The sequence below is a fragment of the Danio rerio genome, chromosome 2, assembly GCF_049306965.1.
Source record: "Danio rerio strain Tuebingen ecotype United States chromosome 2, GRCz12tu, whole genome shotgun sequence".
Taxonomy (NCBI): Eukaryota; Metazoa; Chordata; class Actinopteri; order Cypriniformes; family Danionidae; genus Danio; species Danio rerio.
In genome coordinates, this window is record NC_133177.1 from 51,427,334 (window position 1) to 51,455,000 (window position 27,667).

The window sequence follows — 27,667 nt, forward strand, 5'->3', positions numbered from 1 at the left end:
ACAATTTAATCAGCTGTATAGGTTTTTTTTACACATTTACATGTATGTATTATGCACAATTATTAAGCAGTGCACATATTGAAGATATCTAAAGAGAAGTCTTTCACTCCGTGTAAAAAACTCCAACACCTTTTCTTTTGTTTTGACTAAACTTGTTTTACTAAATATTAAATAAGGAGATGAAAACGAATAGACTATAGATATGAGAAGTAACCAAATTGTTTCAGAGTTCTGTGATAAAATGCTGGTGAAGCATATAAATGTAAACAGTCATTATAACAGAGCAGAACGCAGAGCTAAATGTGGGATAACGTAAATGTAAAGAAGAGACCGTTGTGTAATAAATACTAAACTTATAATCAGTGAATATGAGGTGGTTTCACTTTAGAATAGTGATATAAATTCCTCCCATCTTGGTGTTTTTAATTCTTTTGAACACATTCAGGTGCTGCTTGTCAATTTGACAAGGCTTCTATGTTCGTTCTTACTGTCAATTGCGGAAGAAATGATTCATAAAAGGTTTCACATAAACCGATGTGACAGCTGCAGGCACTGTGTGACATGCGTGCACGCGAGGGGGAGTCAGATTTGTCCAGGGAGGCAGATCTCGATACAACACCGGCACTGCCTGCCCACTGCATGTTCCTGTAAAGCCCCTTTTTCTTATTTTAGATCTGAAATATTATTTAATAACAATCTCTACCTCTAGCAATGTCAAAGCTTTAAAATCAGTAACACTGTGTGAATCTTACAGTATTGTCTCTTTTTCATAATATCCAGTGGACTGCATTGTATGTGACCGTTTAAACATCACTGTGACCTTGCTTTAGGATAGATTTAAATTGATTTTTGTAATTCATATTCCCCCAGGTATAATCTTTTGTTTCTCTATTTTGTTTTGTTCCGTTGTCTACTTTTGTTGATATAGGATTTGTACAATTTCTGTAGGTTTTTGTATTCTTGTTGAACGTTCTAATAAAACATATATAAATAAAAAATAAATAAATAAATAATGTTCCTCCATGTAGCGTCAGAGATGGCATTTTGAACAAATCTTTTGTATGATTCATTGAGTGAATCATTCATTTGCGAATGCGTACATTTGTGCAAGTTGAGCTCACGTGTTTCCTTGGATTGGTCTGTTTCGCGCAGAATGCGCACGTGAATGATATTGGATAATACCGCATTGATTTGGGGAATCATATCATTATATTCCCAGAACCCAATATACTGTCCCGCCCAGCCCTAGCTTGTCTTAAAGAAAAAAAATAGTTTGCCCTTATAATCAATAATTGGAATTTGAAAATCCACTTCCAGTTTGTTTTCAGTAAAATTCTATTCTATCTTATTGGGCGTAGCTAACACACTTAACCATGTCCCTCCAACTCTATTTTGACAACAAACAGAAATGGTGAGCAGGAGGTGTCTGTTACATTGTAAAAACTCTCCTGAAACCCTTTTCCCGATCTTTCTGAATGGAAGGCCTACTTTACTACACCCAATCAGCTCACAGTAAAAAAACAAGCCACGCCCACTGTTTTCTCATTTAATATTCTGTTTCTCTAGTGGCTGCATCACAGAAGAAAAAAAGCTTCCAGTTCATGCGGACTTTAAGCCCTACAATATAGGTAATCTCCAAAAACGAATAATAATGGAACACTTTTAAAGGCAAACAGCATTCATTTCTCACCATCTGAACGCACTCCATCAGAGGGACCCTGACCGCCTGATTTCCACACAGAGACACCACACATGCTGGAGTACCAGGGGACGCTTCGAGAAGAGCCAAAACGGCCTCCACTCCCATGCGACTGGCCTGTGGAGGAAATGCACACCACAATCAACAAACATGGGTCAATGTAAAAGTTCAGATCATTTAGATACAGTTGGGATTTATACCAGAATCCGGTCAAAGGCAGAGGGGGTTCCTCCTCTCTGGACGTGGCCCAGAATGGTGACCCGAGTGTCAAACCCCAACCGGCTCACGACCAGCTGCGGGAGAGATTCGACAGAGTCTTTACATAATATAAAAGTCACAGAAATTCATGTGTAAATATTATTATTTTTAATTATATTATTATTATTAATTAATACACTACTATTCAGAAGTTTAAAATAAAAAGGAAGTCTGTTGTGCTCAACAAGGATGCATTTATTTGATTATAACTACTGTAATATTGTGAAATGTTCAACAATTTTATATTCATTCATTCATTTTCCCTCAGCCTAATCCCTTTTTTTATCAGGGGTCGCCACAGCAGAAGGAACCGCCAACTATTCCGGCATGTTTTAAGCAGCGAATGCCCTTGTTGCCGCAACCCAGTACTGGGAAACCCATACACTTCCTCATTCACACACTCATACACTATGGTCAATTTAGTTTATTCAATTCACCTATAGCTCATGTCTTTTGACTGTGTGGAAAACCAAAGCACCAGAAACCACACGAACATGGGAAGAGCATGTAAACTCCACACAGAAACGCCAACTGACACAGCCGGGACTTGAACTAGCGACCTTCTTGCTATGAGGCAACAGTCCTAACCACTGAGCAACTTTGCCACCCTAATTTTATACTAAAATACTTCTAAAATAAAATATTTTATTGTCATATATTTTAAAATGTCATTTATTTTTATAAGAGCGAACATTTAGAATACTTTCTTCATTATTCAGTGTAACATGACTCTTTAGAAATCATTCAATATGACATCTGTATTGTGCATGAGTAATACTACAGATTCTTTTTTTTTTTTTTTAGAATTCTTTGTAAATGTAAAGTCTAGAAGATAATATTTCAATTATAGCAATAATAATAATAATAATAATAATTTAAAAATTGTTTTTTAGTACTGGGTTGTGGCAGGAAGTCATTTCACTTGGCAGCCATCTTTGAAACGCCTCTTAGGCAGTATGCTCGGGCATTCTGTCTGAATGGGGAAACATCAAATTCTCCAAAACTGTTTGCCAAGCTTACGATTACAATACAGATTTGGAATCAATGATTGGCTCCTGTACTAGTAGGCGGGGCTTCGTTTGCCATATTGACTGTTACACTTTTACCCATTTAAATTTATCCGAGTGACAAGTCTTGTGTATTCTATAGTCTTTGGTAAAACATATGCCAAAATAGTTGGTGGTTCATTCCACTGTGGCGATGAAAAAAAAAAAATTGAATGAATTAAAAATATACAGAACATATAAATATAATATTATATACACTTCTAACAGCGTGACGCTGGTACAGTGGGTAGGAGCACGATTGCCTCACAACAAGAAGGTCGCTGGTTCGAGCCTGTGTGGAGTTTGCATGTTCTCCCCGTGTTTGCGTGGGGGTGCTCCGGTTTACCCCACAGTCCAAAGACATGCGATGCAGGAGAACTGAATAAGCTAAATTCGCCCCAGTCTATGTGTGTGAATGCAAGAGTTAATGAGTGTTTCCCAGTGTTTAATAGCAGCTGGAAGCGCATCCGCTGTGTAAATACATATGCTGGATAAGTTGGCAGTTTATTCCGCTGTGGCAACCCCTGATTAATAAAGAGACTAAGCCAAAAAGAAAATGAATGAACAAATATATGTCTAACATTCTTCAAAATATATAAAAATTGAATATTTGAAAAACTTAGGCACTTTATATCTGTTGTTTTTGTCAAATTGTAGCAAATAGATCATTTCTATTAGTTTTAAGGTCAAATAAATTGTTCCTTTAGTAAAAATATTTTAATTTTAAATCATGTTTATTTTATTTTAAGCACTAAAACATTTTTTAAACACATTTAGTTACCTGTAATAACCGTAACCATAATTTTTGACCTATTTAATGCATCCTTGTTGGATAAAATATTCAGTAAAAAAGCTAAACCCACACATTTAAACAGTAGTGTACATTGACTTATCATTAATAAAGGACTGAACTATTAAACCAACTTATAAACTCCTCCATGAATTCACATTCATAAACAGAGCTCTATTTTAATAGGACTGGACTGTTCTAAAAGCAAGCACATAAACATAACCACAGACATGCAAGATGTGAGAGACAAATCTAAAAGTAAATCACACACCAGTTACAACTATTACAAATAATGCAATAAATGAGGGGAAAATACCACAGGCAAACACACAACAAACGTTATTTACACAAAAACTCAAATCTAAAATATATATTTGTTACCACTTATATAACAAAACTAGGATAGTGAAAGTAAAAAAGTACACTGTAAAAAAAGGTTCTTGCTGCCTTAAATTGTTCAGTAAATTGATTTTTATTTTCTAATCATCTCAACTTAAATCAATCAAACTGACTAAAAATATTAAGTTAAACCTTGTATAATTTTAAAACAATTGAGTGGAAACCTAATAAACTTATTAAAATAAAATAAAGCAACATAAAAATATTTGTTGTCGACTTTTTGTCTTCACATTTTTTACAGTGTAGTTTAAGAGAAGGAACTCAGTCACTTATTTAAAGCACATAAAAGTCCCGCAGTCGTGCATTACTCACGTCCTTTATATGGTCTGTGGTTATGGGCTTGTTGTTTTGGTCTATCGCACCTTCAGCTACTATGATGATATTAAGCCGTTTCTTATCAGCACGATTCTACAAGGGAGAAAAAGCGTGCGTGCACACACACACACACACACACACACACACACACACACACACACACACACACACACACACACACACACACACACATCCATACACACATCCAAACGAATGAGAAAAAAGCAGGAGATACTCACGTCCTTCACTTGATGTGAGCTGATGGGGTTTCCGTGTCTGTCTGTGGCTCCTTCAGCCACTATGATTATATTAAGACGAGAACCTCGCAAACGGCTCTGCAGGACAAACACTGGAGGACTGAAACAAGCTCTGTGTGCATGTCTGTGTGTTGATTTTGGGGATTTATGAGGACAAATTTTTACAATGACTTGGGTATGACCTTTGTATTACAGTGTTGAGCTGGTTTATGAAGACATGCCCTGTGCCATTGTAAATGTAAACAGTTAAAAATCATACTTAGATTTATAAACTAGGGCAGAGGTGGCCAACCCTGTTCCTGGAGATCCACCTTCCTGCAGATTTCAGTTGCTACCCATATCAAACACACCTGAACCAATTAATTAGGACCTGAACACCACGTGATAATTACAGGCAGGTGTGTTTGATATGGGTTGCAACTGAAATCTGCAGAAAGGTGGATCTCCAGGAACAGGGTTGGCCACCCCTGAACTAGGGCCACGTGGTATTGGAAACAACTGACTTGTTATGGATAGGGTTCATTCATTTTCCTTTGGCTTTTTCTCTATTTCAGAGATCACCACAGCGGAATGAACCACCAACTATTTCAGCATATGTTTTACGCAGCGAATGCCCTTCCAGCTGCAACCCAGTATTGGGAAATACTCATACACAATCTATGGACCATTTAGCTTAGCCAATTCACCCATACCGCATGTCTTTGGACTGTGGGGGAAACCCACTCCAACAAAGAGCGAAATAATGGCAAATGCCCCAGCCGGGACTCAAACCAGCAACCTTCTTGCTGTGAGGCGACAGTGCTAATCATTGAGCCACAGTGACGCCCTATGTTTAGGGTTTATACCTTAAAGTAAATTTTCCCACGTGTCCAGTGAGAGTTGGGTTTAGGGGTAGAGTAAGGGAAGGTAATATAATAAGTGGTTTTTTAAATTATAACACACAATACAGCAATGAAGTGTCCTCATAAACCACCAAAAAGGTGTGTGTTTTTGTGTAGGGGTGTGTTGTGTCAATGTGTATATTTTTATATATCTGTGCACAGCTTATATATCTGTGCACAGCTGTAGCTGAAGCTAGCAAACCACAAGATATTCTTCAGTAAAAGTGCCGTGCTACACTACAAGCCGCTAAAAATGCTAACAATAAGCAAAAACATCAGCTGTTAAATAATCTAAATATCAGATAGCATGATTCACTTGACAAAAATATTCGTAAATATAAAATAATATTAAATGTCACTTGAGAATTATTTGAAAAAGTAAATAAATGAATAAATAAATGAATAAATAAATAAATACATACACATACATACATATATATATATACATACAGTTGAAACCAGCAGTTTACATACACTCTAAAAAAAAGGAACATAACAATTTTTTTTAAATGTCTGATGGTAAATCATACTAAATGTTTAATATTTTATTTTATTTTTGAGAATTTGTTATAAATTCTAGATAGTCCAAATTAAATTTTTTAAACTTTGCTTTTACACTATTTAATTTTGGTCAAATGTTTTGGGTATCCTTCCACAAGCTTCTCACAATAGTTTGAAGGAATTTTGTCCCATTCCTCCTGACAGAATTGGTGTAACTGAGTCAGATTTGTTGGCTGTCTTGCTCGCTCAAGCTTTTTCAACTCTGCCGACAAATTTTCTATAGGATTGACATCAGGGCTTTGTGATGGCCACTCCAAAACATTCACTCTTTTGTCCTTAAGGCACATTTTAACTAATTTAGCAGTATGCTTGGGGTCATGGTCTGTTTGGAAGACCCATTTGAGGCCAAGTTTTAATTTTTAATGTCTTGAGATTTTGCTTCAGTATTTCTACATAATGTTCTTTCTTCATGATGCCATCTATGCTGTGAAGTGGAATGATGCTGCCGCCCCCATACTACACAGTTGGGATGGTGTTTCTAGGCTTGTAAGCTTTCCCCTTTGTCTTCCAAATGTAACACTGTTCATTATGGCTAAACAGTTCAATCTTAGTTCCATCAGACCACAGGACATGTCTCCAAAATTATTCTTTTTTCCAGTGTAATTTAGCGAATTGAAATCTGGCTTTTTTTGTTGAGTCTGGCTTGTTGATTTTTCCATGTTGTCACACAAGGAAGCAGCGTGTTTGAGCTTTCCCTTAAATACTATTCTACAGTTGTGCCTCCCATTAACTTAAATGTTGTCAATTAGCCAATCAGAAACTTCCAAAACCTTGACACCATCATCTGAGCTTTTCAGAGGCATAATAATCTAACTGTATGTAAACTTTACTTTCAAGAATGGTCATAATTTCTTTTTAAAAAATCACATTATTCTGCTATTAAGCACAATATAATCGAATTTGATCATTTTAACCTACCTAAAAGAGAAAAAGTTTAATCACATTAACATCTGACTTTTTTTTAAATGGTTATGTGCCTTTTTATACAGTGTATGTAAACTTCTGGTTTCAAATGTACATCGTCAACTTAGAATTATAAGGTTCTTTCTGACATTTTTGTTGAAATTTACAGTAGTTATTGACCTATTCTTATTACATGACAATTTATTTACATTATGGGATGTTTTTTTTATAAGTTGTTTACATTTTAGGACTTTTTATTTAAAAAAACAAATGTAACACATCCTGTTTGCTATATGGAACGCAAAAACTTTGATATATACATGTGTGTGTGTGTTTGCTGATTAGATTACACTGGAAACTTCTGCAAGCATTCTCAGCTCTGATAGCATAGATGCATGTCATGACTCTCACTTGTCACTTTAAATAACCCCCAGTCTAAATTAATAAACCTTTAACATTCAGTGCATGCAAAAAAGTGACAAATCTCCATGCAGAAAGTAACGCAACACTTGAAACAGTGATGAGAATTTTAATTACATCTCAACTAGACTATAACCTACTACAGCACTTCCAAAACAACTGGACTCATATACTGAATGATGTAACTGGGTTAGTCGTGTCACTGTTGTTGGCTTCAGGCCTGTGTGAGTGTGTGAGTGTGTGTATGAGTGTTTTACCTCTGATAGTTTCTGACACATCTGTTCCTCCCAGCCGTCTTTAGGAGGCCGTTCTGGAATCAGCACCCAGTCAGCACCACACGCAAGAGCACTGACTAATGCTAGATACCTACACACACATACACACACGCACACACACGCGCACACACACACACACTTTATTGTGGGTTTTCAAATATTATGCAAATGCATGCTTTCTTATGGAGGATCTTACCCACAATGTCTCCCCATAACCTCCAGCACAAAGGTCCTCTGATGGCTAAAAGATGAACAAAATGAATAAGCGCTTTATTTCTATTAGCTGATAGGTGTGTAAAATGAATGTATAATAGATGTGATATGCATATGGGTCAAAGTCAAAGTCATCTTGTTTTGGTGTCTGATTTATGTTCGGTATAGATAAGAGATTTTACATATAAAGGGCTGCATATTATTGGAAAAATCTGACATTGAGATAATTTGTTTCTCTGCAATGTAAATTGTGATATGGATACAATATCACCAGATAGCTCTTGAATAGCTCTATTTGGAAAGAAATCCTTATTTTAGATTGATTGGTTTGATTTTTAAAGAGAAAATAAACAGAAAGTCTGCTAATTTCTCTTTTTCCCACACTCCTCATCAGACTGGGAGAGAGGGTGGGACTGGACTACTGATTTCTAAAGAATGGAAATTCACTCAGAGACCCTCCCTGCCAACAATTAGCTCCTTTGAATTCCATGCAGTCTCCATTATCCACCCCTTCTACATAAATGTGGTTGTCATCTACCGCCCACCGGGTTCATTAGGTCACTTCTTAGATGAATTGGATGTTCTTCTCTCATCTTTTTCTGATTATGACACTCCCTTGTTGGTGCTTGGTGCAGGGCCGGAGTGGGACTCTTTTTCAGCCTTGGAGTTTCAAGCCTTAGACCAGCCCACCTCAGTTCACCACTGACTATATTAAAATAAGGTTATTTCCAATTCAGTTTCTAATTACACTATCATGTATTTTTTTGAGAAAACTGCACTTTTAGAACTTCAAATGTTCAACAACCCTTACAGTATTATGTCTTAACAATAAAAAAAAAAAAAAAAAAAAACAATTGTTACTCAGACAAGGGCCGAACCCAGGTTGGCCGCGTCACAATCTAACGTACTAACCACTGTACCACAACAGCTGTACGTTTAATGGCAACTTATCTAGTTATATCATCATTAATCTGCATCCTGCTCACGAGGCTACGAGAAAATAGATAAAAAGAGCAGAGCTGCGGTAAAATAATGAATAAGAAGGCTGTGGTCAATTAAATAAATAAATTATTTTTAAAAAGTGTGACTGCTGAGAGCAACCGATTCTGGAACTAGGGACACCGGCCCTCGCGGCCAAAAAACGGACCGGCCCACCGGGAATTCTCCCGGTCCTCCCGATTAGCCAATCCAGGCCTGGCTAGGTGAGTTCAACATTCACATTGAAAGACCTCAAACTGCTGACTTCCAGACTCTGCTTGCCTCTTTTGACCTCAAAAGAGCACCTACTTCTTCTACTCACAAATCAGGTAATCAGCTAGACCTTATTTACATAGGACATTGCTTCGCTGATCAAACACTAGTAACTCCACTACAAATATCGGATCATTTCCTTCTGTCTCTCAACATCCACATTACTCCTGAGCCGCCACACACTCCAACACTGGTTGCCTTTCGCAGAAACCTACGCTCTCTTTCACCCAATAGACTATCCACTATTGTTTCAGACTCTCTTCCTTCATCTTGAAAACTCTCTGCACTTGATCCGAACAGTGCCACTGATACACTCTGCTCCACACTAGCATCATGTCTAGACAGACTATGTTCTCTTACATCCAGGCCAGCTCGTGCCAGTCCACCTGCACCCTGGGTCTCGGATGTTCTCTGTGAGCATCGCTCAAAACTTCGGGCTGCAGAGAGAATTTGGCAAAAAACGAAAAATCCTGAACAGCTCATAACATACCAAACTCTTCTTTAGTCACTTGCTGTCTTCAAGAAACGACTAAAAACTCAACTATTTAGTCTCCACTTCACTTCCTAATCTGTAATTGCCTCTCTAGCTATACCACTAATTGTACTCAAAAAAATAATAATAATTCTCACATTACTAATGCTTTCCTTCTTAGACTTTACACACCTGAAACTTGTCTACAGCACTTATTCATTGTTGCTCTTATAGTTGTGTAAATTGCTTCCTTGTCCTCATTTGTAAGTCGCTTTGGATAAAAGCGTCTGCTAAATGACTAAATGTAAATGTAAACAAACAGTGCTTTATGGTTTTCCAGAAGGTCAAACAGTATTCAGGTACAGAAATTGTACTTTTTTTGTGCCCAAATGTTTTAAACTCTCTTGAAATGCTTTTAAAACACATGCAAATCATAAGCTTTTAGTCTGTCATGGTTATACTTTGCAATGGCTCCACAATTCTCATGTATTCTCAACTTTTGTGCTGATCAACTATAATCCCAGCTCAACATTGCATATCCTGCGATGTGACTATTGTAGACACACACATTACAATATCGATGCTGAAATGATATATTGAGCAGCCCTAATATAAACCATATTAAATATGAAATGCTTAATTGCAAAATGGATTAAATGCGTTATTTTTCCTTATAATTCTACAAATAATAAACCATAATGACAACTTAAAAAAACATAAAAGGCATTTGTTTTAAATCTTTTTACATTTGTTAAAAATATTTTGATATGACAGTCAAAAAAACAGCGGATGCGAATGTTATCACTCAACTGAATGGGCGTTATCAGTGGTTATCAGCTAATAGATATTGGCCAGGTAGGGGCCTTCTGTTCCTATAGGTAGGCTTAGAAGGCTGTTATCATTCATCCAAATGGTTAATCAACTATAGGTCACATACGGCTGCGGCCGGAAGATAACAAGAATTATTTATATTATTTATTAAATTTCCCTTTAATTGTATTTTATTAACGTCTACCCCAACCCTAAACCCAACCGTCACAGTAATGTAAAACAGATCTGAATCTGGAGTCTTCTCTATTAGTATAGCTGATTAACCATGAGAATTGCTTATATTATTTATTAAATTCATTCATTTTCTTATCGGCTTAGTCCCTTTATTAATCTGGGGTCTCCACAGCGGAATGAACCGCCAACTTATCAGCATATGTTTTATGCACCGGATGCCCTTTCACCCGCAACCCCACACTGGGAAACACCCATACACTCTTGCATTCACATCACATACATACACTATGGCCACTTTAGCTTACCCACTTTACCAATAGCGCATGTCTTTGGGGGAAACCGGAGCACCTGGAGGAAACCCACACCAACACAGGGAGAACATGCATCTCCACACAGAAATGCCAACTGACCCAGCCGAGGCTTAAACCAGCGACCTTTCTGCTGTGAGGTGAATGTGCTACCCACTGCGCCACCATGACGCTCTTATTTATTTAATTTGCCATTAATTGTCTTTCAGTAACATCTACTCCTACCCCAACCCTAAACCAAGCCGTCAAAGTAATGCAAAAACCGATCTGGAGTATCTCTATTAGTGTAGCTGATTAACCAAGAGAATTATTTATATTATTTATTACATTTACCATTTATTGTATTTTATTAACGTCTATCCTCACCCCAACCCTAAACCCAACCGCCACAGTAATGTAAAAAAGTCTTATCTAAAAGCATAGCTGATTAACCATGTGAATGAATATTAATAGCCTTCTGAGCTTACCAGTAGGTGCAAAAAGCCCCTACTGACCCATATCTATCAGCTGATAACCACTGATAATGCCCACTTGATCAAGTGATAACATTCGAAGAGTGCTAAAGAAAAAAACACGGAAAGTCATACTAAGGCTTTATTAAGGCTACTTAATTTACAACTTTTGAGTTAGTACTGGTTCCATTAGACCAGGGGTTTGAGTAAAAAGTTAATTAATAAAAATACTCATTTAGTCCATAGCTGTGAATCCATATTTTATCTTTGACCCTTTGACCCATTAACAAAACAACTTAAATTTCATTCCAACTTATAATCTATTCATGGAAAATGAATCCATGCTCTAGTTGATGGTACAGAAAAATAAGCTCAGTTCTTTGCAAAATATTGGAAAAGTTTTGCACTGTGTAGAGTTTAGTATTTGTTTGTTAAAATATACCTCTGCGCTGTGGTCATAATAGCGTCCACCACCTCTATGATCCTGTGCAGTGCTGAGTCAGTGCCAATGGTCATATCTGTCCCACAGAAATCATTATCTATAGAGCCCACCATCCCGACGATATGCAGAGCAGAATGAGTTTGGGCAGCATCCTCGCTGATCTGACCTGAAAATAAAAAAACATTATTAAAAATCTTAACCTACTCTATCCACCTTTTTCCACATTTGATGACTGCATTTCAAACTATGGGTTGCACTTCTGGTTTGGGGAAATGATATTTAAAAGAACTGAAACAAATAATTTAAAGAAAAAAAGGTTGCATACATAATCCATAAACACGTGCGTAAAACTGAATGGGATATGAGCTGATGAACTTTCAGGGTTTCTGCAGGTTTCAACATGTCAAATTTAAGACTTTTAAGGACATTAAGACTTCTAAAGGGTTAAAGATGAAGGATCTTTTTCAAATCGCCCAGTATTATCATTAAGGAATTGTGTAATTGTTTTTAACTTAAAGAGAACTTAATTTCGGGAATTTGCTGTAAAAATGTCTAACAGCTGTTGTGAATTGTATCTCTTTGCATAAAAAAAACCTTAAATATAAAAAATAGGGTTTTATTGAGATGCACTGTTGGTCACTGAATGGATGTCAACCCAGTTGTGTAGCTTTACTTGGATAAAGTAAAATTAAGACCTGTTTAAAATGATATAAGACATAATATTTCAGTAAATTTAGTTCCTGAAATTTGGGACATTTTGAGACTTTTTAGGACCCAGCAGACACCCTGACTTTGCCCTTCATAAAATGACATTACACTTAGTGTTTTAACGTGACATTAGAGCAATTTCAGCTTTATGGATGTGACATTTGCAATAATATCTCACAACAATACTTCACACAGAAAGTATGTGACATTTCTCCATTTTCTTCATTCTAATAACTCGCCTTTTAATATTCGATGGATGACCTGTGCGGAGAATTTCGATAGCACGTTTTTAAAAAGCATTTCCAAGACTAGGGGTGTCAAACTGATCCGCAGACTTGCACAGTTTAGTTCCAACCCTGCTTCAACACACTTACCTGTAGGTTTCAAACAAGCCTAAAGGACTCAATTAGTTTGATCAGGTGTGTTTAATTAAGCTCGGAGCTAAACTGTGCAGAGCTGCGGCCCTCCAGGAACTGACATAGATGACTTACAGCAGAAATGAATCCTATAATACATGCAAAGCATCATAAACACATGGAAAAGCCCCTCCCACTCTGATACCTGATTGGACAAGCTCATCCAGCAGTCCGCTCCACTCCTCCCTGAAGAGATTAGCACCGGTCAAACTGCCGTCTCCACCAATCACACACAGGTTGGTGATACCACGTTGAACCAGGTTTAGGGCGGCATGCAAACGCCCCTCGTGTGTGCGGAAATCCTTACATCGTGCACTGCCGATCACTGTGCCACCCTGCATACATACGGTAACATTAAGTAGTGGTGTAAAGTAACAAAATGACTGTAAATGAGTAGCAAAAGTCAGTCCTGTGATTCTCGTCCAATTAAATTGCATAGAAAGTAAATCGCATCATACTGAACTACCTCAAGAAAAGGGCGCTTTATAAAGGCAGCAAACCATCCGGAAACACTGAAAGCGTCCAAGAAAGTGTCTAAAATCTTTACACATGATGACCGAAAGACTGTTTAGACCTCATGTCACTGATGAGAAGATGACGGATGTTTACTGTGTGATGACTGAATTGGCCTTAAACAATATCTAAATGCACTACAGAATGTTACGTTAACACATCCTTGGACAAATTGCATGTAAACGCATCAGCCTTTCACAGTGTAAAACTCACTACCCAATAGTCTTGTGTCCCTTTAACAGAGCTACTTTGTACTCATAATTTGAGTAATGTTTACAACAGATACTTTTACTCTACTTCACTACATTTTTGGACAAGTACTAGTCTTTTTACTTGAGTATGATTTTTAGACACTCTTTCCACCACTAACATTAGGAAAACAATAAATAGTGTTGAATGCATCGAGCCTGAATTATCGGATAACTTTTTGATAACACTTTAAAATAATTGTCCATTACATAGAGCTCTAATTTAATGATCTAGGCGCAAAGTCTAAAGCGGATGGAAAAATACGCTCTGCAGCCTGGCGCATGGTCTAACAGGGCTGTGCCTATACTCTTTATGAGTTATGGGTGTGTTTTGAACAAAATGTGCATTAAGCCAATCAGAGTCTTATTTCCCATTCCCTTTAAGAGTCAGTTGCGTAGGTGTCATGGTGCATTTGCTATTTACATGGCGGACTTTGTAAGAGGAAAAACTGAACGCTTCACTAAGAGAAAACAGTTAAACAGACCATCTGCAGCGTGAGGATAAATAGCGAGCCTCCTACATTCAGCCTCTTTACTTTCTTTTTACTTTTACTCTTTACTTTACTCCTTTAGTTTTGTGGATAAGGAAACTGTGTTGTACGCATTCCACTAAATCCATCAGCCTAGATATTTAATTTAGCTTTTTAAGCGCAAAGATTTGTTTCAAACTATTTCTAAATTCAGTTCTAATTTCCAGCAAATTAATAAATGAATAATAATAATGAAGTGTGGTCAAAAAACTGAGTTATATCCAAACACGCGTCCTATTCTTATGCCCCATATGAGGATGCATATATCTCCCAAACCTGACAGGCGGACAGACCTAAACTAGTTTTTATTAAAACAAATATAAATATGCATATAATAAATAATGCTGCAAATAATAACAACATTATACAACTGCAAATTGTCATGAATAAACTGGAAAAAATAACAACATGAAGAAGGCATGATGTTTTTTATATTTATGTAGAAAATAATAATTTTTGTAACATTTTAGTCCCTTATTTTTTTCATATGTAAAGATATTTGTGCATTGTACATCCTGCATAGGCTCATAACTAACATGGACTTTAGACCAGCTTTTTACTTGGTCAATGGCACGGTCTATTTTAGTTTCTCAAAATAGCAACGTGCCAACAATGCGCCTTAACACACCTCCTTTCTAAACCGGAACACCCATGAGTCCACAAAACGACGCAAATGGATTTGTTATTTACACAACGTGGCGGAAAACGTGACGATTAGGGTTGTGCTAGTCTGAAAATTGCAATAAATCACACCAAACACATCTTGCGCCTTATTGTACAGGGTGTATGATAGGCCCCCATAATGTTAGTTAAGGTATTTATTAACATTAACTGATAACTAAGTATGAATAATCTTGTAAAGAACTTATTTATCATAGTTCAAAATTAACTAATGCATTATTAAAATCCAAAGTCGTGCTTGTTAACATATATAAATACCATACAATTGTGTTACTTATTGTTTGTTCATGTTATTAACTAATGGAGCGTTATTTTACATTGTAAGTGTCGCCTGAATTTCCACCTAAACTATATAAATAAATAAATAAAAATTGAAAACACGCGTAATATTCTGATGAAAAAATATAAGGAATAAATCAACAACATCATGGATCTAAAAAATAATAAACATGCATCAAAAATGTAAACACATTTGCAAACCTGAATTCAAAGTTTACAAATTACAAACTTAGGAGGCTTTAAAACGTTAACATTTTGCTTACCACTTGTAACATACTGGAAACACTTTCCCATGATGCCTCCTTGATGTTATCGCCTCCATCCACCATGCCCTGGTAGCCCTGACAAGACAAAAAAGATGCTTACTCCAATATAAAGACTTAATTAATTGATCCTGCAGTGTTTACCAAGGTAACCGTTATATGAGCATCTATTTTTTCTGTCACAAGCTTTAATGTGCACCCTTTGGGAACAACATAAATGGTGCTTGATATTGGATATCAATATCCTTCAGAGATTATACAGGGGTTTCAAGAAACATGATGAAGTAAAAGAAAAATCACCTCATGGATAAAATAAACCTTTGCTCCTACATAGATTCCCATTCTGACCACTGCCCTCACAGCAGCATTCATACCTGCAAGGAGAAATAAAGAGAGACTGGAGATTCAGAAATTGTGATGCAGGACACATTCATTTTAAACAGTCAACATCGCTAGCATGCGTGTGTGCGGCACGTATAGAGGAATGAATGGTGGACGCTCTGCTCACTATGCTCCCATTAATGCTGGGACCTGACAAGTTGAATCAAGCATCTGCTCCCCTGAGGTTATGTCCAGCCTAACCCATAGTGATGGCAGAGCTGCTGCCTGGAAACCGTTGCTAAGAGACATGGTGTCATCCTGGAGCATTTCTATAACCTTTCATCTGTACTGGGGCAAAGGCACATCTCACAAAAAGAAAACGAAAAAAAGGCTCCCTTACAAAATACTTTTTAAAATCCCTCTGGGAAAAAAATGTGGAAAACAGAACTCTGGAAAATTAATATAATCTATTACAGGTTTTAAACATGCAACTGCTGGCTAACATCATGCCTAATACATTCATGTTTTGCTGAATTGACATTTTGTATCTTGTAGTTTTGGGTTATAAACTTACAATAAGTTTATCACAGACAGACAGATATCATTCATCATTCTTTCATTTTCCTTCGGCTTAGTCTCTTATTTATCAGGGATCGCCACAGCGGAATGAACCACCAACTGTCACGGTCACACGATGAAGACAAGGATAGTTATCTCTTTTCGTCAACGTACTCAAAACAATGTGGATAGTTTAACAGGAGAGGCAGGTAAGTGATAATCATGGATGGTGAGCTGTCTTCTGAGTAGTTCACGATGTAAACAAGGATCTTCATTCAACCGTCAGAATATAAAGTCACTTCCCTTAATCACAGAATGCTCATCCACAGGTTAGGAGAAATGTCCATGGGAGAAGGGAAACATCCACGGATGAAGACAAGCACTGAAGAAGGTGAGGTAAAACCATCTGACTTTGATTCCAGCCGCTGAACAGCTGGAAATGGTGAGTCTTTATAGGGGACTGTGATTGCTGGTGCAGGTGTGTCTCATTAATATTCTGGTGATTGTGCACGGGTGTGGTGGGAGGTGGCTGGAGCAGGAGAGCGATGACTAGAGCTGAGGGAACGAGATGGTGAGGGAGAATGGTGATTGGAGCAGCAGGAACGTGACTAACTTATCCAGCATTACTTTTACACAGCGGATGCCCTTGCAGCCTCAACCCAGAACTGGGAAACACCCACTCTCACATTCACACTCATACACTATGGTCAATTTAGTTTATTCAATTCACCTATAGCGCATGTCTTTGGACTGTGGGAGAAACCGAAGGACCCAGAGAAAACCCACGCCAACACGGGGAGAACAAGCAAACTCCACACAAAAATGTCAACTGGTCCAATTGGGATTTGAACCAATGACCTTCTTGCTGTGAGGTAACAGTGCTAACCACTGAGCCACCGTGTCGCCCTAGACAGATATCAATGAGATTCATTCATTTTCTTTTCGGCTTAGTCCCTTTATTAATCAGGGGTTTCCACAACAGAATGAACCGCCAACTTATCCAGCATATGTTTTACACAGTGGATGCCCTTGCAGCTGCAACCCATCACTGGGAAACATCCATACACTCTCACTCACACACACTATGGACAATTTGGCTTACACAATTCACCTGTACCGCATGTCTTTGGACTGTGGGGGAAACCGGAGCACCTGGAGGAAACTCACACAAACACAGGGAGAACATGCAAACTCCACACAGAAATGCCAACTGACCCAGCCGGAGCTCGAACCAGTGACCTTCTTGCTGTGAGGAGATCTTGTTACCTGCTGCTCCACCACATCGCCTTAAAAATTGTAATTTCAAACCTTTTTTTAAAGATAAAGGTTCCACTTAAAATATATATTTTAAAATGCCATTTATTTACAAAAAATTAAGAATCTATAGAGAAAAAAATAGAGAGAAAGAGAATGTTTTAAGTTTCAATGCAAGGGCCCCATACCTGAAATTGCTTAGGGCCCCCAAATTACTAAGTCTGCCCCTGTCAGTGGTATTTCAGTGTGCCTTAATGCCATTCAGAGGCAGCAACAAATAAAAAGGTTTAAAAAAAGCGAGAGAAAAGAACAAAAGTCTTGAAACCTACTTGTTATCAAGAGGTTATCTTGATCCTAAAGTGGAACATTCTTGGAACCAAAAAACATTAACTAGTTAATTGTTTATTATAGATAGGCTAGTTAGTTCAGAAAGATTCACACGTAGCCTATTCAAGAGTAAACAAACTGTTATGATGATAATGACGATGATGATACAGACTTGACAGTTTTAACTTGAGATAATTGCAACGCAGAGCGGAAAACAACCGGCGGAAAGATGCACTTCAAAAAGAGCATACGGGCCAATGAACGGAAATGATCATCCCGCAGCTTTTACCCGCTCAAGCTCGGGATGCCGTCGGGTTTTCCCACGTGATCGCTGCATCATGGAAGTCTCTCTAATACTTGCCTGCAATCACGTAGACCCGCGCACGCATTCTTCAGCATGACATAGCTACATTCATCACGACACATAGCAAAGCTTATCAAGAGACATGCGTACAAAGATGGACAAGTGAGGAAAATGAATGAAAACTCTCTCTTTTATAGCATAATTCATAATTCAGATCTCTGTTTAAATTAATAGATAAAATAAAACGCGTGGCTTAGCGTAATGCTGCTTCATGTGCTAATTGCATAAATATTTAATTACATTTGTTTTGGAAGTAGCAGTCAGCTCGAGCGTTGTCATGACGATAGAGATGGAACTTTCATTTCCTCCGGTTATCTGTAAACAAACTTACCCATTCAATAATGACTGGTGTGTCAGTTTAACGAATTGATAAACCTCGTATATAATTTATTTTGTAACTAAAATGTATGTCCGAGTAGCTACAAAACTGTAATTTGAGCCTCAGTTTAAAAAGCCCGGAACTGCCTCGCCTTCTATCAACTGTTGCACTTGTTTCGCTTTAGATATGTAACAACAACAGGTAAATCTGCCAAACAAACAGCTTTGACCTCATATAATCGCTTTGCTGTTGTTTATAAAACAAAAAAATATCATTTACCTTGAGCATCTCCTCCGCTCGTCAGGACGCCGATGCACTTCCCCGCTCCAGAGAGATTCTCGATGTATTTTTTTGTGTCCGGCATTTTCGTACAGATGACTCTGCAAGCGGTGTGAAAGCCTGCGTAAAGTAAGAGCAATCCAAAGCAAGCTGGAGAGGATAAAAGGCTCCTCCGATCAACTTCTGCTCCGGTGTCTCCGGTGCTGTGTCCAGTAGGCTCGCGTCCTCCGCCCCACACTGGATTGACAGCAGCGTCAGGCAATAGTGCCGCGGATCACGTCTCATCTGGGCAAATTTAAACCAATTGCATTGCGATGTCGGGATTAAACAAGTGACAAGGAAGTCCTACTTTGCTTTCATCAAGTTTAGAGCGATTATAGTATGATTTGCATACTATAGATCCAGCCCACTCTGAATATGACAGTGCTACAGGATGATGCATCTGGAACAGATCCAGTTGGGAATTTATTAAGGAAGTAGTTTGTTTGTAGTCAACCAAATCAAAGACAGAATGGGCTAGTAATTCAATCTATCGAAACCTACATGGCAACCTTAATCCTATGTACAAAAGGTGAGCTTTGTTGGCTGTGAGCATGTGTCACCACACAGTGCGATTCCTCTTGAAGACACTCTGACACACTGAACTTGTATACAAGCTTGATATTTCAGTCAGTGTGTTTTTGGAAGAGTGAGAAACAAATTCTTTGTCGATAGAGACAGACAAACAGGTTTTTGAAGACTTGGGGCAAGAAAAAAAGTTACCACATCATGCTAACAGTTACATACTTTGTAAAAATTTACATATTACTCAATATTTTACCTTTCTTTCTTTTCTTTCTTTCTTTCTTTCTTTCTTTCTTACTTTCTTTCTTTCTTTCTTTCAGGTATCAACACATTTCTAGTCTAATTTTTATATAGGGATCAGTTAAGCATTCTGGTAGGTGCTTAATATGATGTAACTTTCCACTATCTCAACCCAGGCTCATTCTGAAAACATATTGCTATATATTTTTCTAGAGAGCACCAAATACATCCCAGGGTTTTGTTTTTGTTTTGTTTTGTTTTTTTGCAGTTTTTTTTTTTGCAGTTTTTGTTTTCACAAATTCACCAGAGGCCGCTGTGTAGGCTTTTTGAGACCTCAAATTTCTCTTGCGAGTGCCATTCGCGTCTGCTCTTCTTGCGTAAATCCACCAGAGGCCGCTGTTAACTGACTGACTGACTGAAGCCGCCTTACCACTGCACACAACATTTGGACAGATGTGGAATACGCCCCCTTGCGGCAGTCGCACAGTATATTCAGTGTTGTCGTGCACCATGGGAGAGAAGCTGATTGTCAGTGTCTGAAATAAAGGAGTGCAAAAGCAAGAGCCATTATTCTCTTTGCGTTTACATGGTTTAATGAATGAATGAATAGTAGAAACTCATAGACCGCTAAAATATTGGAGGGAATGTGGAAACAACATTAAAATATATATTCTTATTACTTTCTTACTTACATTTATGAACAGAAATGTTTTTTTTGTTATATTTATAGACTTTTTATAATTCAAAAAATAACCAAATAAACTCTATTTCTCATCTCGTGCGCACAGAACTGCTTGTACAACACTAAAGTACATCACATCCGGTCGGTCGTATATGTTCTAGTCGCAGGAGTTCAAATATTTCATCATATTTATATCTGCATATGGAGATGATCAGAACTCTACGCAGCTCCCGGACTGCTCTCCATTGGAAATTAATGACTTCCGGTCTGTCGCTTGTCGTTAGTCGTGTGCAGTGGAAAGGAGGCTTGACTGACTAATCGACTGACCAACCCTCCTCCTTCCCTAAACCCAACCAATAGTGTTTTTGTTGCACCGATTGTTTTTAAAGCACAGATTGACCCGCCAACCAGGGGGGGATTAGCCATCTGGCAATTCTGGCAAATGCCAGAAGGGCCGGACCATTTTTTAAATCTGTTTCCCAGAGATGGGTTGCGGCTGCAAGGGTATCCGCGGTGTAAAAATGTGCTGGATAAGTTAGCGGTTCATTCCGCTGTGGCGACCCCAGATTATTAAAGGGACTAAGCCGACAAGAAAATGAATGAATGAATGAATATAGTCTGTTGCATTTAAAGAAGGTTGCACAACAGTGACATTACAACATGTGGTTCTTCAGGAAACAGGTTAAGCAACTATTTTATTACTCAACTTTTACAACCATTTAATCAAATGTTGGAAGCGTGTAACTTTACAGTCACAGTTTCATTCAGACATAAAAACTAAAAATAAATACTGATCATTTAAATTATTATTGTACTGTTTATAAGGATATCAAAATCAAATAAACTTATTTAGTAGCTTTATGAATTTAACTGTACATCAGTGCAATGCAGAATGAGTTTAAATGACAATAAAAGGTCTACAAACTGTATGTAAAGAAGCTGTAGAAAGAAGAAACTCAAAGTGGATTGGAACAAGTGGAAGATGAGTAAATGATGACTGAATTCTTTCCTTAAAAACCTATATTCAACATTCAGAAACACTAGTGACCTATCACACGCAGACACACTCACAACAAGTACATTCACCGGCCACTTTATTAGGTACACCTGTCCAACTGCTTGTTAAGCGCAAATTTCCTATCAGCCAATCACTTTGAAGCAACTCAATGCATTTAGGCATGTAGACATGGTCAAGACGATCTGCTGCAGTTCAAACCGAGCATCAGAATAGAGAATAAAGGTGATTTAAGTGACTTTGAATGTCTCATGGTTGTTGGTGCCAGACGGGCTGGTCTGAGTATTTCAGAAACTGCTGATCTACTGAGATTTTCACGCACAACCATCTCTAGGGTCTACAGAGAATGGTCTGGAAAAGAGAACATATCCAGTGAGAGGCAGTTCTGTGGGTGCAAGAGGTCAGAGGAGAATGGCCAGCCTGTTTTCAGCTGAAACAAAGGCAACAGTAACTCAAATAAGCACATGTTATAACCGAGGTATACAGAAGAGCGTCACTCACAACACGTCCAACATTGAGGCAGATGGGCTACAGCAGCAGCCGACCACACTGAGTGACACTCCTATCAGCTAAGAACAGGAAACTGCGGCTACAAATCGTGATATAAGATTGAAAAAACGTTGCCAGGTCTGATGAGTCTCCATTTCGGCTGCGACATTCGGATGATAGGTTCAGAATTTGGCGTCAACAGCATGGATCGATCCCTCCTTGTATCAATGATTCTGATGGTGGTGGTGTAATGGTGTTGGGGATATTTTCTCGGCACACTTTGGGTGCATTAGTACAAATTGAGAATCATGTCAACGCCACAGCCTAAGGTGTACCTAATAAAGTGGCCGGTGAGTGTATGTTGTGGCATTAAATCACATCACTAGTGTCTCTTGTTCATTCAAAGCCCCTAAAATATAGAACACACTTCCTTTTTAATATCCAAAACGCACCAACTTTAGATCACTTCAAAAAGTAACCACTGAGCCACCATGGCGCCTGATTATTATTATGTTTATTGTCATTCTTTCGGTGAGCTCAGTGAGCGAGTTCACCCAAAAAAGAAAATTCTGTGATCTATTACTCATCCCCCACTTGTTCCAAACCGGTTTGAATTTCGTTCTTCTATGTTCCTCTGAACACAAAAGAAGATATTTTGTAGAATGTTGAAAACCTAATACCCTTCATTTGCGTAGTACTTCTTTTTCTATCTGTGGATGTCAGTGAATGGTTACAGGATTCCAACTTTCTTTAAAAAAACCTTCTTTTGTGTTTAACAGAAGACTAAAAAAGATATTTGAGAATGAGTAAATAATGAGCCAATTAAAATTTTTGGGTCCACTTCGCAAGGCACTTTTGGTCAGTTTAAACAAAATATGAAGCAGTAAGAGAAACATTCAAAATGTGCAGAGCGGGAAGGTCTTAAAGACCAGGATTGAAAACCACCGTCCTTCTTTAAAAAAAAACAATAAGCATATTTTGATTAACATCGCATGCCTAATATTAGAATCTAGGGGCCTCAGTGACCTTGAACTGCATGCGTGCAAGAATCCTGGTATTCAGCGTCCTTTGACAGTCTCAGGACCCACGACCTGATGCTCTTTTAGTGGCCCCGGCAGTCTGAGCCCTCTGTCCCAGTCTATTAGTCGGTCTAGTCATAAAGCAAATCTTCATACAAGAGAATTGAGCATTAGGGGTGAGAGTGTGTCTGTGTTTTATCCTTATCTGCCCTACCTCTGCCTAAGGGCGGGACGTCTATCTAAAACACAGGCCTGAGCAGCACACAATGCACTGAGATAAAGAGAGCAAGTGCTACATGATGTGTGTGACAGTCGCTGTAGGCCAGGACAGCGGTAAGTATTGCAAATGGTCTGACAACTTCTCACATATATTAAAAAAACTAAAACATTTGCTGTTTGTTTAGACTACTTATTGAAAATGAGCTGAAACAACACAATTCTTGAGTTTTTTTGTGCTCAATCCATGCATTTTTTTACAGTGTATAATCATCAGATTTTATTTATCATTATTCAATAATAACTTTAGCCTCTTTAAAACCATCATACACAATTCACAAACTTGGTAGATGTAACTAGCTGCTTAAAATATTAGCATAATCTGTAAATTTTGCATCATCATGTCTAAAACTGTACATATCCTTCAGAATTTTGGGGACAGGTATTGTTATTTATCACAAAAAAACAAAAGTTGAACTAACAGACTGTAATTAATCAATTCAATCTTGGCTTTCTCCCACATTACTATTTCGATCTAAACTACTATTGTTGTTTATGTGGGTTTAATGAGTGAGTTATTCATGTTTTCATTAGATTTATTCACAATTAAACAATTATTAAAAGTTAATTAACATATTATTTATATTTCTACCCCAAATAAAGGTCTGAGAATGTAATAAAACCCATTTGAGACATTTGCTAGCTGGTATTTGATGCAGAAAGTGGCCTCTGGTCTCCTTCACTAGATGACCATTTATGGCTGTAATGCACCGCTTTCTCAACTGGGCCATGACTTTTTTATGCCTTGGAGTTGTTTTAAAATGCTTCACGCACAGGTCAAATATTTCACCCCATCCATTATCAGACATAAAAAAAACAAATGTTTCAAGCAGAACCTTTCTTTCCATGTTCTATTTTACATTGTTACAGCAATTTTGTGCAGAAAAACTGTTCAAAATGTTGTGTGGGCAAAATGTATGACGTTAGTAATTTTGTTATTAGCAAAAAAAACTGCTTGCAAAAGATTAATTATCAATTTTTTTTAAAACATCTTGGCCAGTACGGGGATCGAACCCGCGACCTTGGCGTTATTAGCACCACGCTCTAACCAACTGAGCTAACCGGCCACAATGTCCCGTATGTGTAGAGACTTATTAAAGGGACAGTTCATCCCAAAATTCACCTCCTATAATTGTTTATTCACGCTTTACTTGTTTCAAACCTTTTTGAATTTCGTCTCGTGAACACAAAAGAGGATGCTTAGTAGAAAGTTAAAATCTGTAACCATTAACTTCCATAGTATTTATTTTTCCTACAATGAAGGTCGTAAAATGTTTTTAGCATTTTTCCAAACTATATCGCTTTAATATTTAATAGAAAATATATCTGAGTTCACCAGCAGGAACTGATAAAGGTCTGTAAAAATTTGAGGGTAACAGGTAAAATCGAGTAAATTTTCATTTTGGGATGAAATACACCTTTAACGATGACATTTTGCGGTTCGAGCTAGCACCTTGGTTTGATGTGAAATGCAAATCATCGTGTCTTTTCTGGATTTATTTTAACAAGTGGAATTGAACACCGAAACTAAAAGACCTGCTGTAATATACAGAAATACATATCCCAGTGTCATTCCTTACAATATGACTGACCTCGTGGCGCAACGGTAGCGCGTCTGACTCCAGATCAGAAGGTTGCGTGTTCAAATCACGTCGGGGTCAATTGTTTTTAAATCTACATTGCTGTTGTTCTTTTATCAGCAAACAAGAGCGCAATTTTTAGGAACAATATCTGCAATATAAATAAATAAATAATAAATTCAGAAAATAATTTTGCTCTAATATTAAAGCCTATGTATATTTAAAGTTTATTAAACGATTCACAAATAATTTATTATCTAAAAAATTAATTCCCCACCGTGACAATAAATTGCAATTGCTCTCATGCTGTTCATTTACACATAACATAGTACTCTAAAACTGATTAGACCTCACACTTTAAATGTATTTTTTTTCTCACACACAGCTTCTGGCGCTCCTTCAGCAAGAGAAAACGTACGTTGAAAACTGGCCCGAGTGTATTTTGCTGTCCGGGGTGTTTAGTTTACAAAGCATCCAGAATTATTCATAATGCTTTACTTTTTCCACATTTTTGTATGTTACAGCCTTTTTCAAAATGGATTAAATTAATTGATTTCCTCAAAATTCTACACACAACACCCCATAATGACAATGTGAAAAAGAGTTTTTGAAATTGTTTCAAATTTATTAAAAATAAGAAACCTGAAAAATCACATGTACAGAAGTATTGACAGCCTTTGCTCAATACTTTATTGATGCACCTTTGGCAGCAATTACAAGCTCAAGTCTTCTTGAATACGATGCCTCAAGCTTGGAAGTTTTGCCCATTCCTCTTTGCAGTACCTCTCAAACTCTATCAGGTTGGAAGGGAACCTGACAAAAGACAATTCCATTGTCTTCATGCTTGGTTTGTGCTTTAACATGCACTGTCAACCCTGGACCTTATATAGACAGGTGTATGCCTTTTCATGTCATGACCAATCAACTGAATTTACCACAGGGGAACTCCAATTAAGATGCTGAAACATCTCAAGAATGATCAGTGGAAACAGAATGGACCTGAGCTCAGTTTAGAGCTTCACAGCAAAGGCTGTGAATACTGATGTACAGGTGATTTTTTAGGTTTGTTATTTTCAATAAATTTGCAACAACTTCAAAAAATCTTTCTTCACATTGTCATTATAGGGTATTGTGTAAAAAAAATTTAAGGAAATAAATTAATTTAATCCATTTTGGAATAAGGCTGTAACATAAAAAATGTGGAAAAAGTGAAGCGTATGAATACTTTCCGCATGCACTGTACAAACAGATTCACTGCTAGTTTGCCAAAGTCATTATAAAGCAATTAACAACCAACACCACACTGGAAACAGTACATTTAATAAAAAAAAACATCACCTCTGAACCTGGAAATGGTCCTGTCCTGCGCCTCATGATGCTCTGAGCCAATTATGTAAGAAACTTTAAAACTGTAAACAAACATGGGGTTTATAAATACTTTCATTTTAAACACATTCGTCTCCGTTCAACTACCCAGTATTAAAATAAAACATTTATTAGAATTGACCTTTACTTTTGGCAGAACATAAATAGCAAGTCCTTGCGCATTAGAGAAAATTATTTTGTGAAATTCCCCAAACCGGAAGTGTAACCCATAATTCAAAACGCAGAAGACCGTTAAAAGGTAAACGAAGCTAACATGACACCTGGGGTCACTCACACTCCATTAACCTAATGAACTAATAATTTTGCCGATTTAATATATTTATTATTGTTTAGCACTCATACCATATAGACTAAAAACTAATACACAGAACTGGGATGAAGCGGTCACCATTAACTTGATTAATATATAAAAAAACTACATTATATGTCAGTATATTTGAGGAAGTATTGGTTTTGTTAAGTTGATTACGTTACTAAACCGTTTTGTCACCACTAAGAGGCGCTGTCAGCTCTAGCAAAGCTTCTTCTTTTAGCTTTAGCAAAGAGATTGACGCTTCAGTCGAAAGCTGAAGGAGCGTCAGTGTTTTAAAAATGAATTTCTATGGAAATGTGGAAATTGAGAAAACACTAAGTATCTAATGGAAAAGATGAGATAGGATGGGGTAAAAGGAAAAAGGTGGGCTCGTCCGGGATTTGAACCCGGGACCTCTCGCACCCTAAGCGAGAATCATACCCCTAGACCAACGAGCCGATGTATGGATATGCTTGAACATCTGAATAAGTTGTTTACATATCATAATTATCTAGCACTCAGTAAAGGCCAAAATACTCACCGCTAGAAGCTAATGTCTAACTACAAATTAGCGTTTGTTTTAACTTTACAAAAATACCAAGGAGTTAAACAGATTTTATTAAATCGTCAAGTAAAATGAGTTTTTACTCAGTTTGAAATCTGATTGAAGTTTGATTTAGACCAAAGATGCCTGAAGTACCGCCTGCAGGCCAAAGTTGGCCCATCACCTTTCGTTTGGCCCACCATCCCATCTGACCGAACATTTTTTTTTGGCTGTTTGTTTTATTGCTGAGCTACAAAAAAGCAAACTGAAATCAAATGTTTCAATTAAATGTTGACATTGGTGACACCAATGACACCAAAGACATTGGTGAGCAAATCAAGGCAAAATCTAGTGTAACCCATTCTGTTATACATGATATGTTCATTCTAAAATGTGAGTGTGTGTGTGTGTGTGTATATATATATATATATATATATATATATATATATATATATATATATATACTGTATTACTTAATATACAGCAATGTTTTCTAGTTATTTTTTTATATTTTTAAATAAATTAGGAAATACCCATGTCGACTATATTGACCTTCAGCCCACTAGCCTTAAT

General features: G+C 37.4%; 1 protein-coding gene and 3 non-coding genes across 11 annotated transcripts in view; 1 reads left to right on the forward strand and 3 right to left on the reverse strand.

The window, feature by feature from the left end:
• Nucleotides 1-19,197, reverse strand: part of pfkpb (phosphofructokinase, platelet b) — a 52,083-nt gene extending 32,886 nt beyond the window's left edge. For 6 of the 8 annotated variants that reach the window (XR_012394271.1, XR_012394261.1, XM_073930215.1 and 3 more), the window contains exons 1-10: nt 19,008-19,197; nt 15,886-15,959; nt 15,586-15,663; nt 13,217-13,406; nt 11,948-12,113; nt 8,001-8,045; nt 7,787-7,895; nt 4,505-4,600; nt 1,900-1,992; nt 1,691-1,816 (exon numbers count right to left, since the gene is read on the reverse strand). Coding sequence is in view for 6 of the 8 variants with exons in the window: in XM_073930215.1 (XP_073786316.1) it covers nt 1,691-1,816; nt 1,900-1,992; nt 4,505-4,600; nt 7,787-7,895; nt 8,001-8,045; nt 11,948-12,113; nt 13,217-13,406; nt 15,586-15,663; nt 15,886-15,959; nt 19,008-19,092 (1,062 nt within the window). In the remaining 2 variants the exon portion in view is untranslated. Of the gene's footprint in view, nt 1-1,690; nt 1,817-1,899; nt 1,993-4,504; nt 4,601-4,746; nt 4,843-7,786; nt 7,896-8,000; nt 8,046-11,947; nt 12,114-13,216; nt 13,407-15,585; nt 15,664-15,885; nt 15,960-19,007 lie in introns of all 8 variants that reach the window. The other 2 variants (XM_068218053.2, XM_068218052.2) reach the window with 1 other exon arrangement.
• A 5,088-nt stretch (nt 19,198-24,285) lies between these two features.
• Nucleotides 24,286-24,359, reverse strand: trnai-aau (transfer RNA isoleucine (anticodon AAU)). The gene has a single exon. It is a non-coding gene; the product is annotated as a tRNA-Ile (tRNA).
• Nucleotides 24,360-24,881: 522 nt separating this feature from the next.
• Nucleotides 24,882-24,953, forward strand: trnaw-cca (transfer RNA tryptophan (anticodon CCA)). The gene has a single exon. It is a non-coding gene; the product is annotated as a tRNA-Trp (tRNA).
• A 1,983-nt stretch (nt 24,954-26,936) lies between these two features.
• Nucleotides 26,937-27,008, reverse strand: trnap-agg (transfer RNA proline (anticodon AGG)). The gene has a single exon. It is a non-coding gene; the product is annotated as a tRNA-Pro (tRNA).
• Nucleotides 27,009-27,667: the final 659 nt, after the last annotated feature.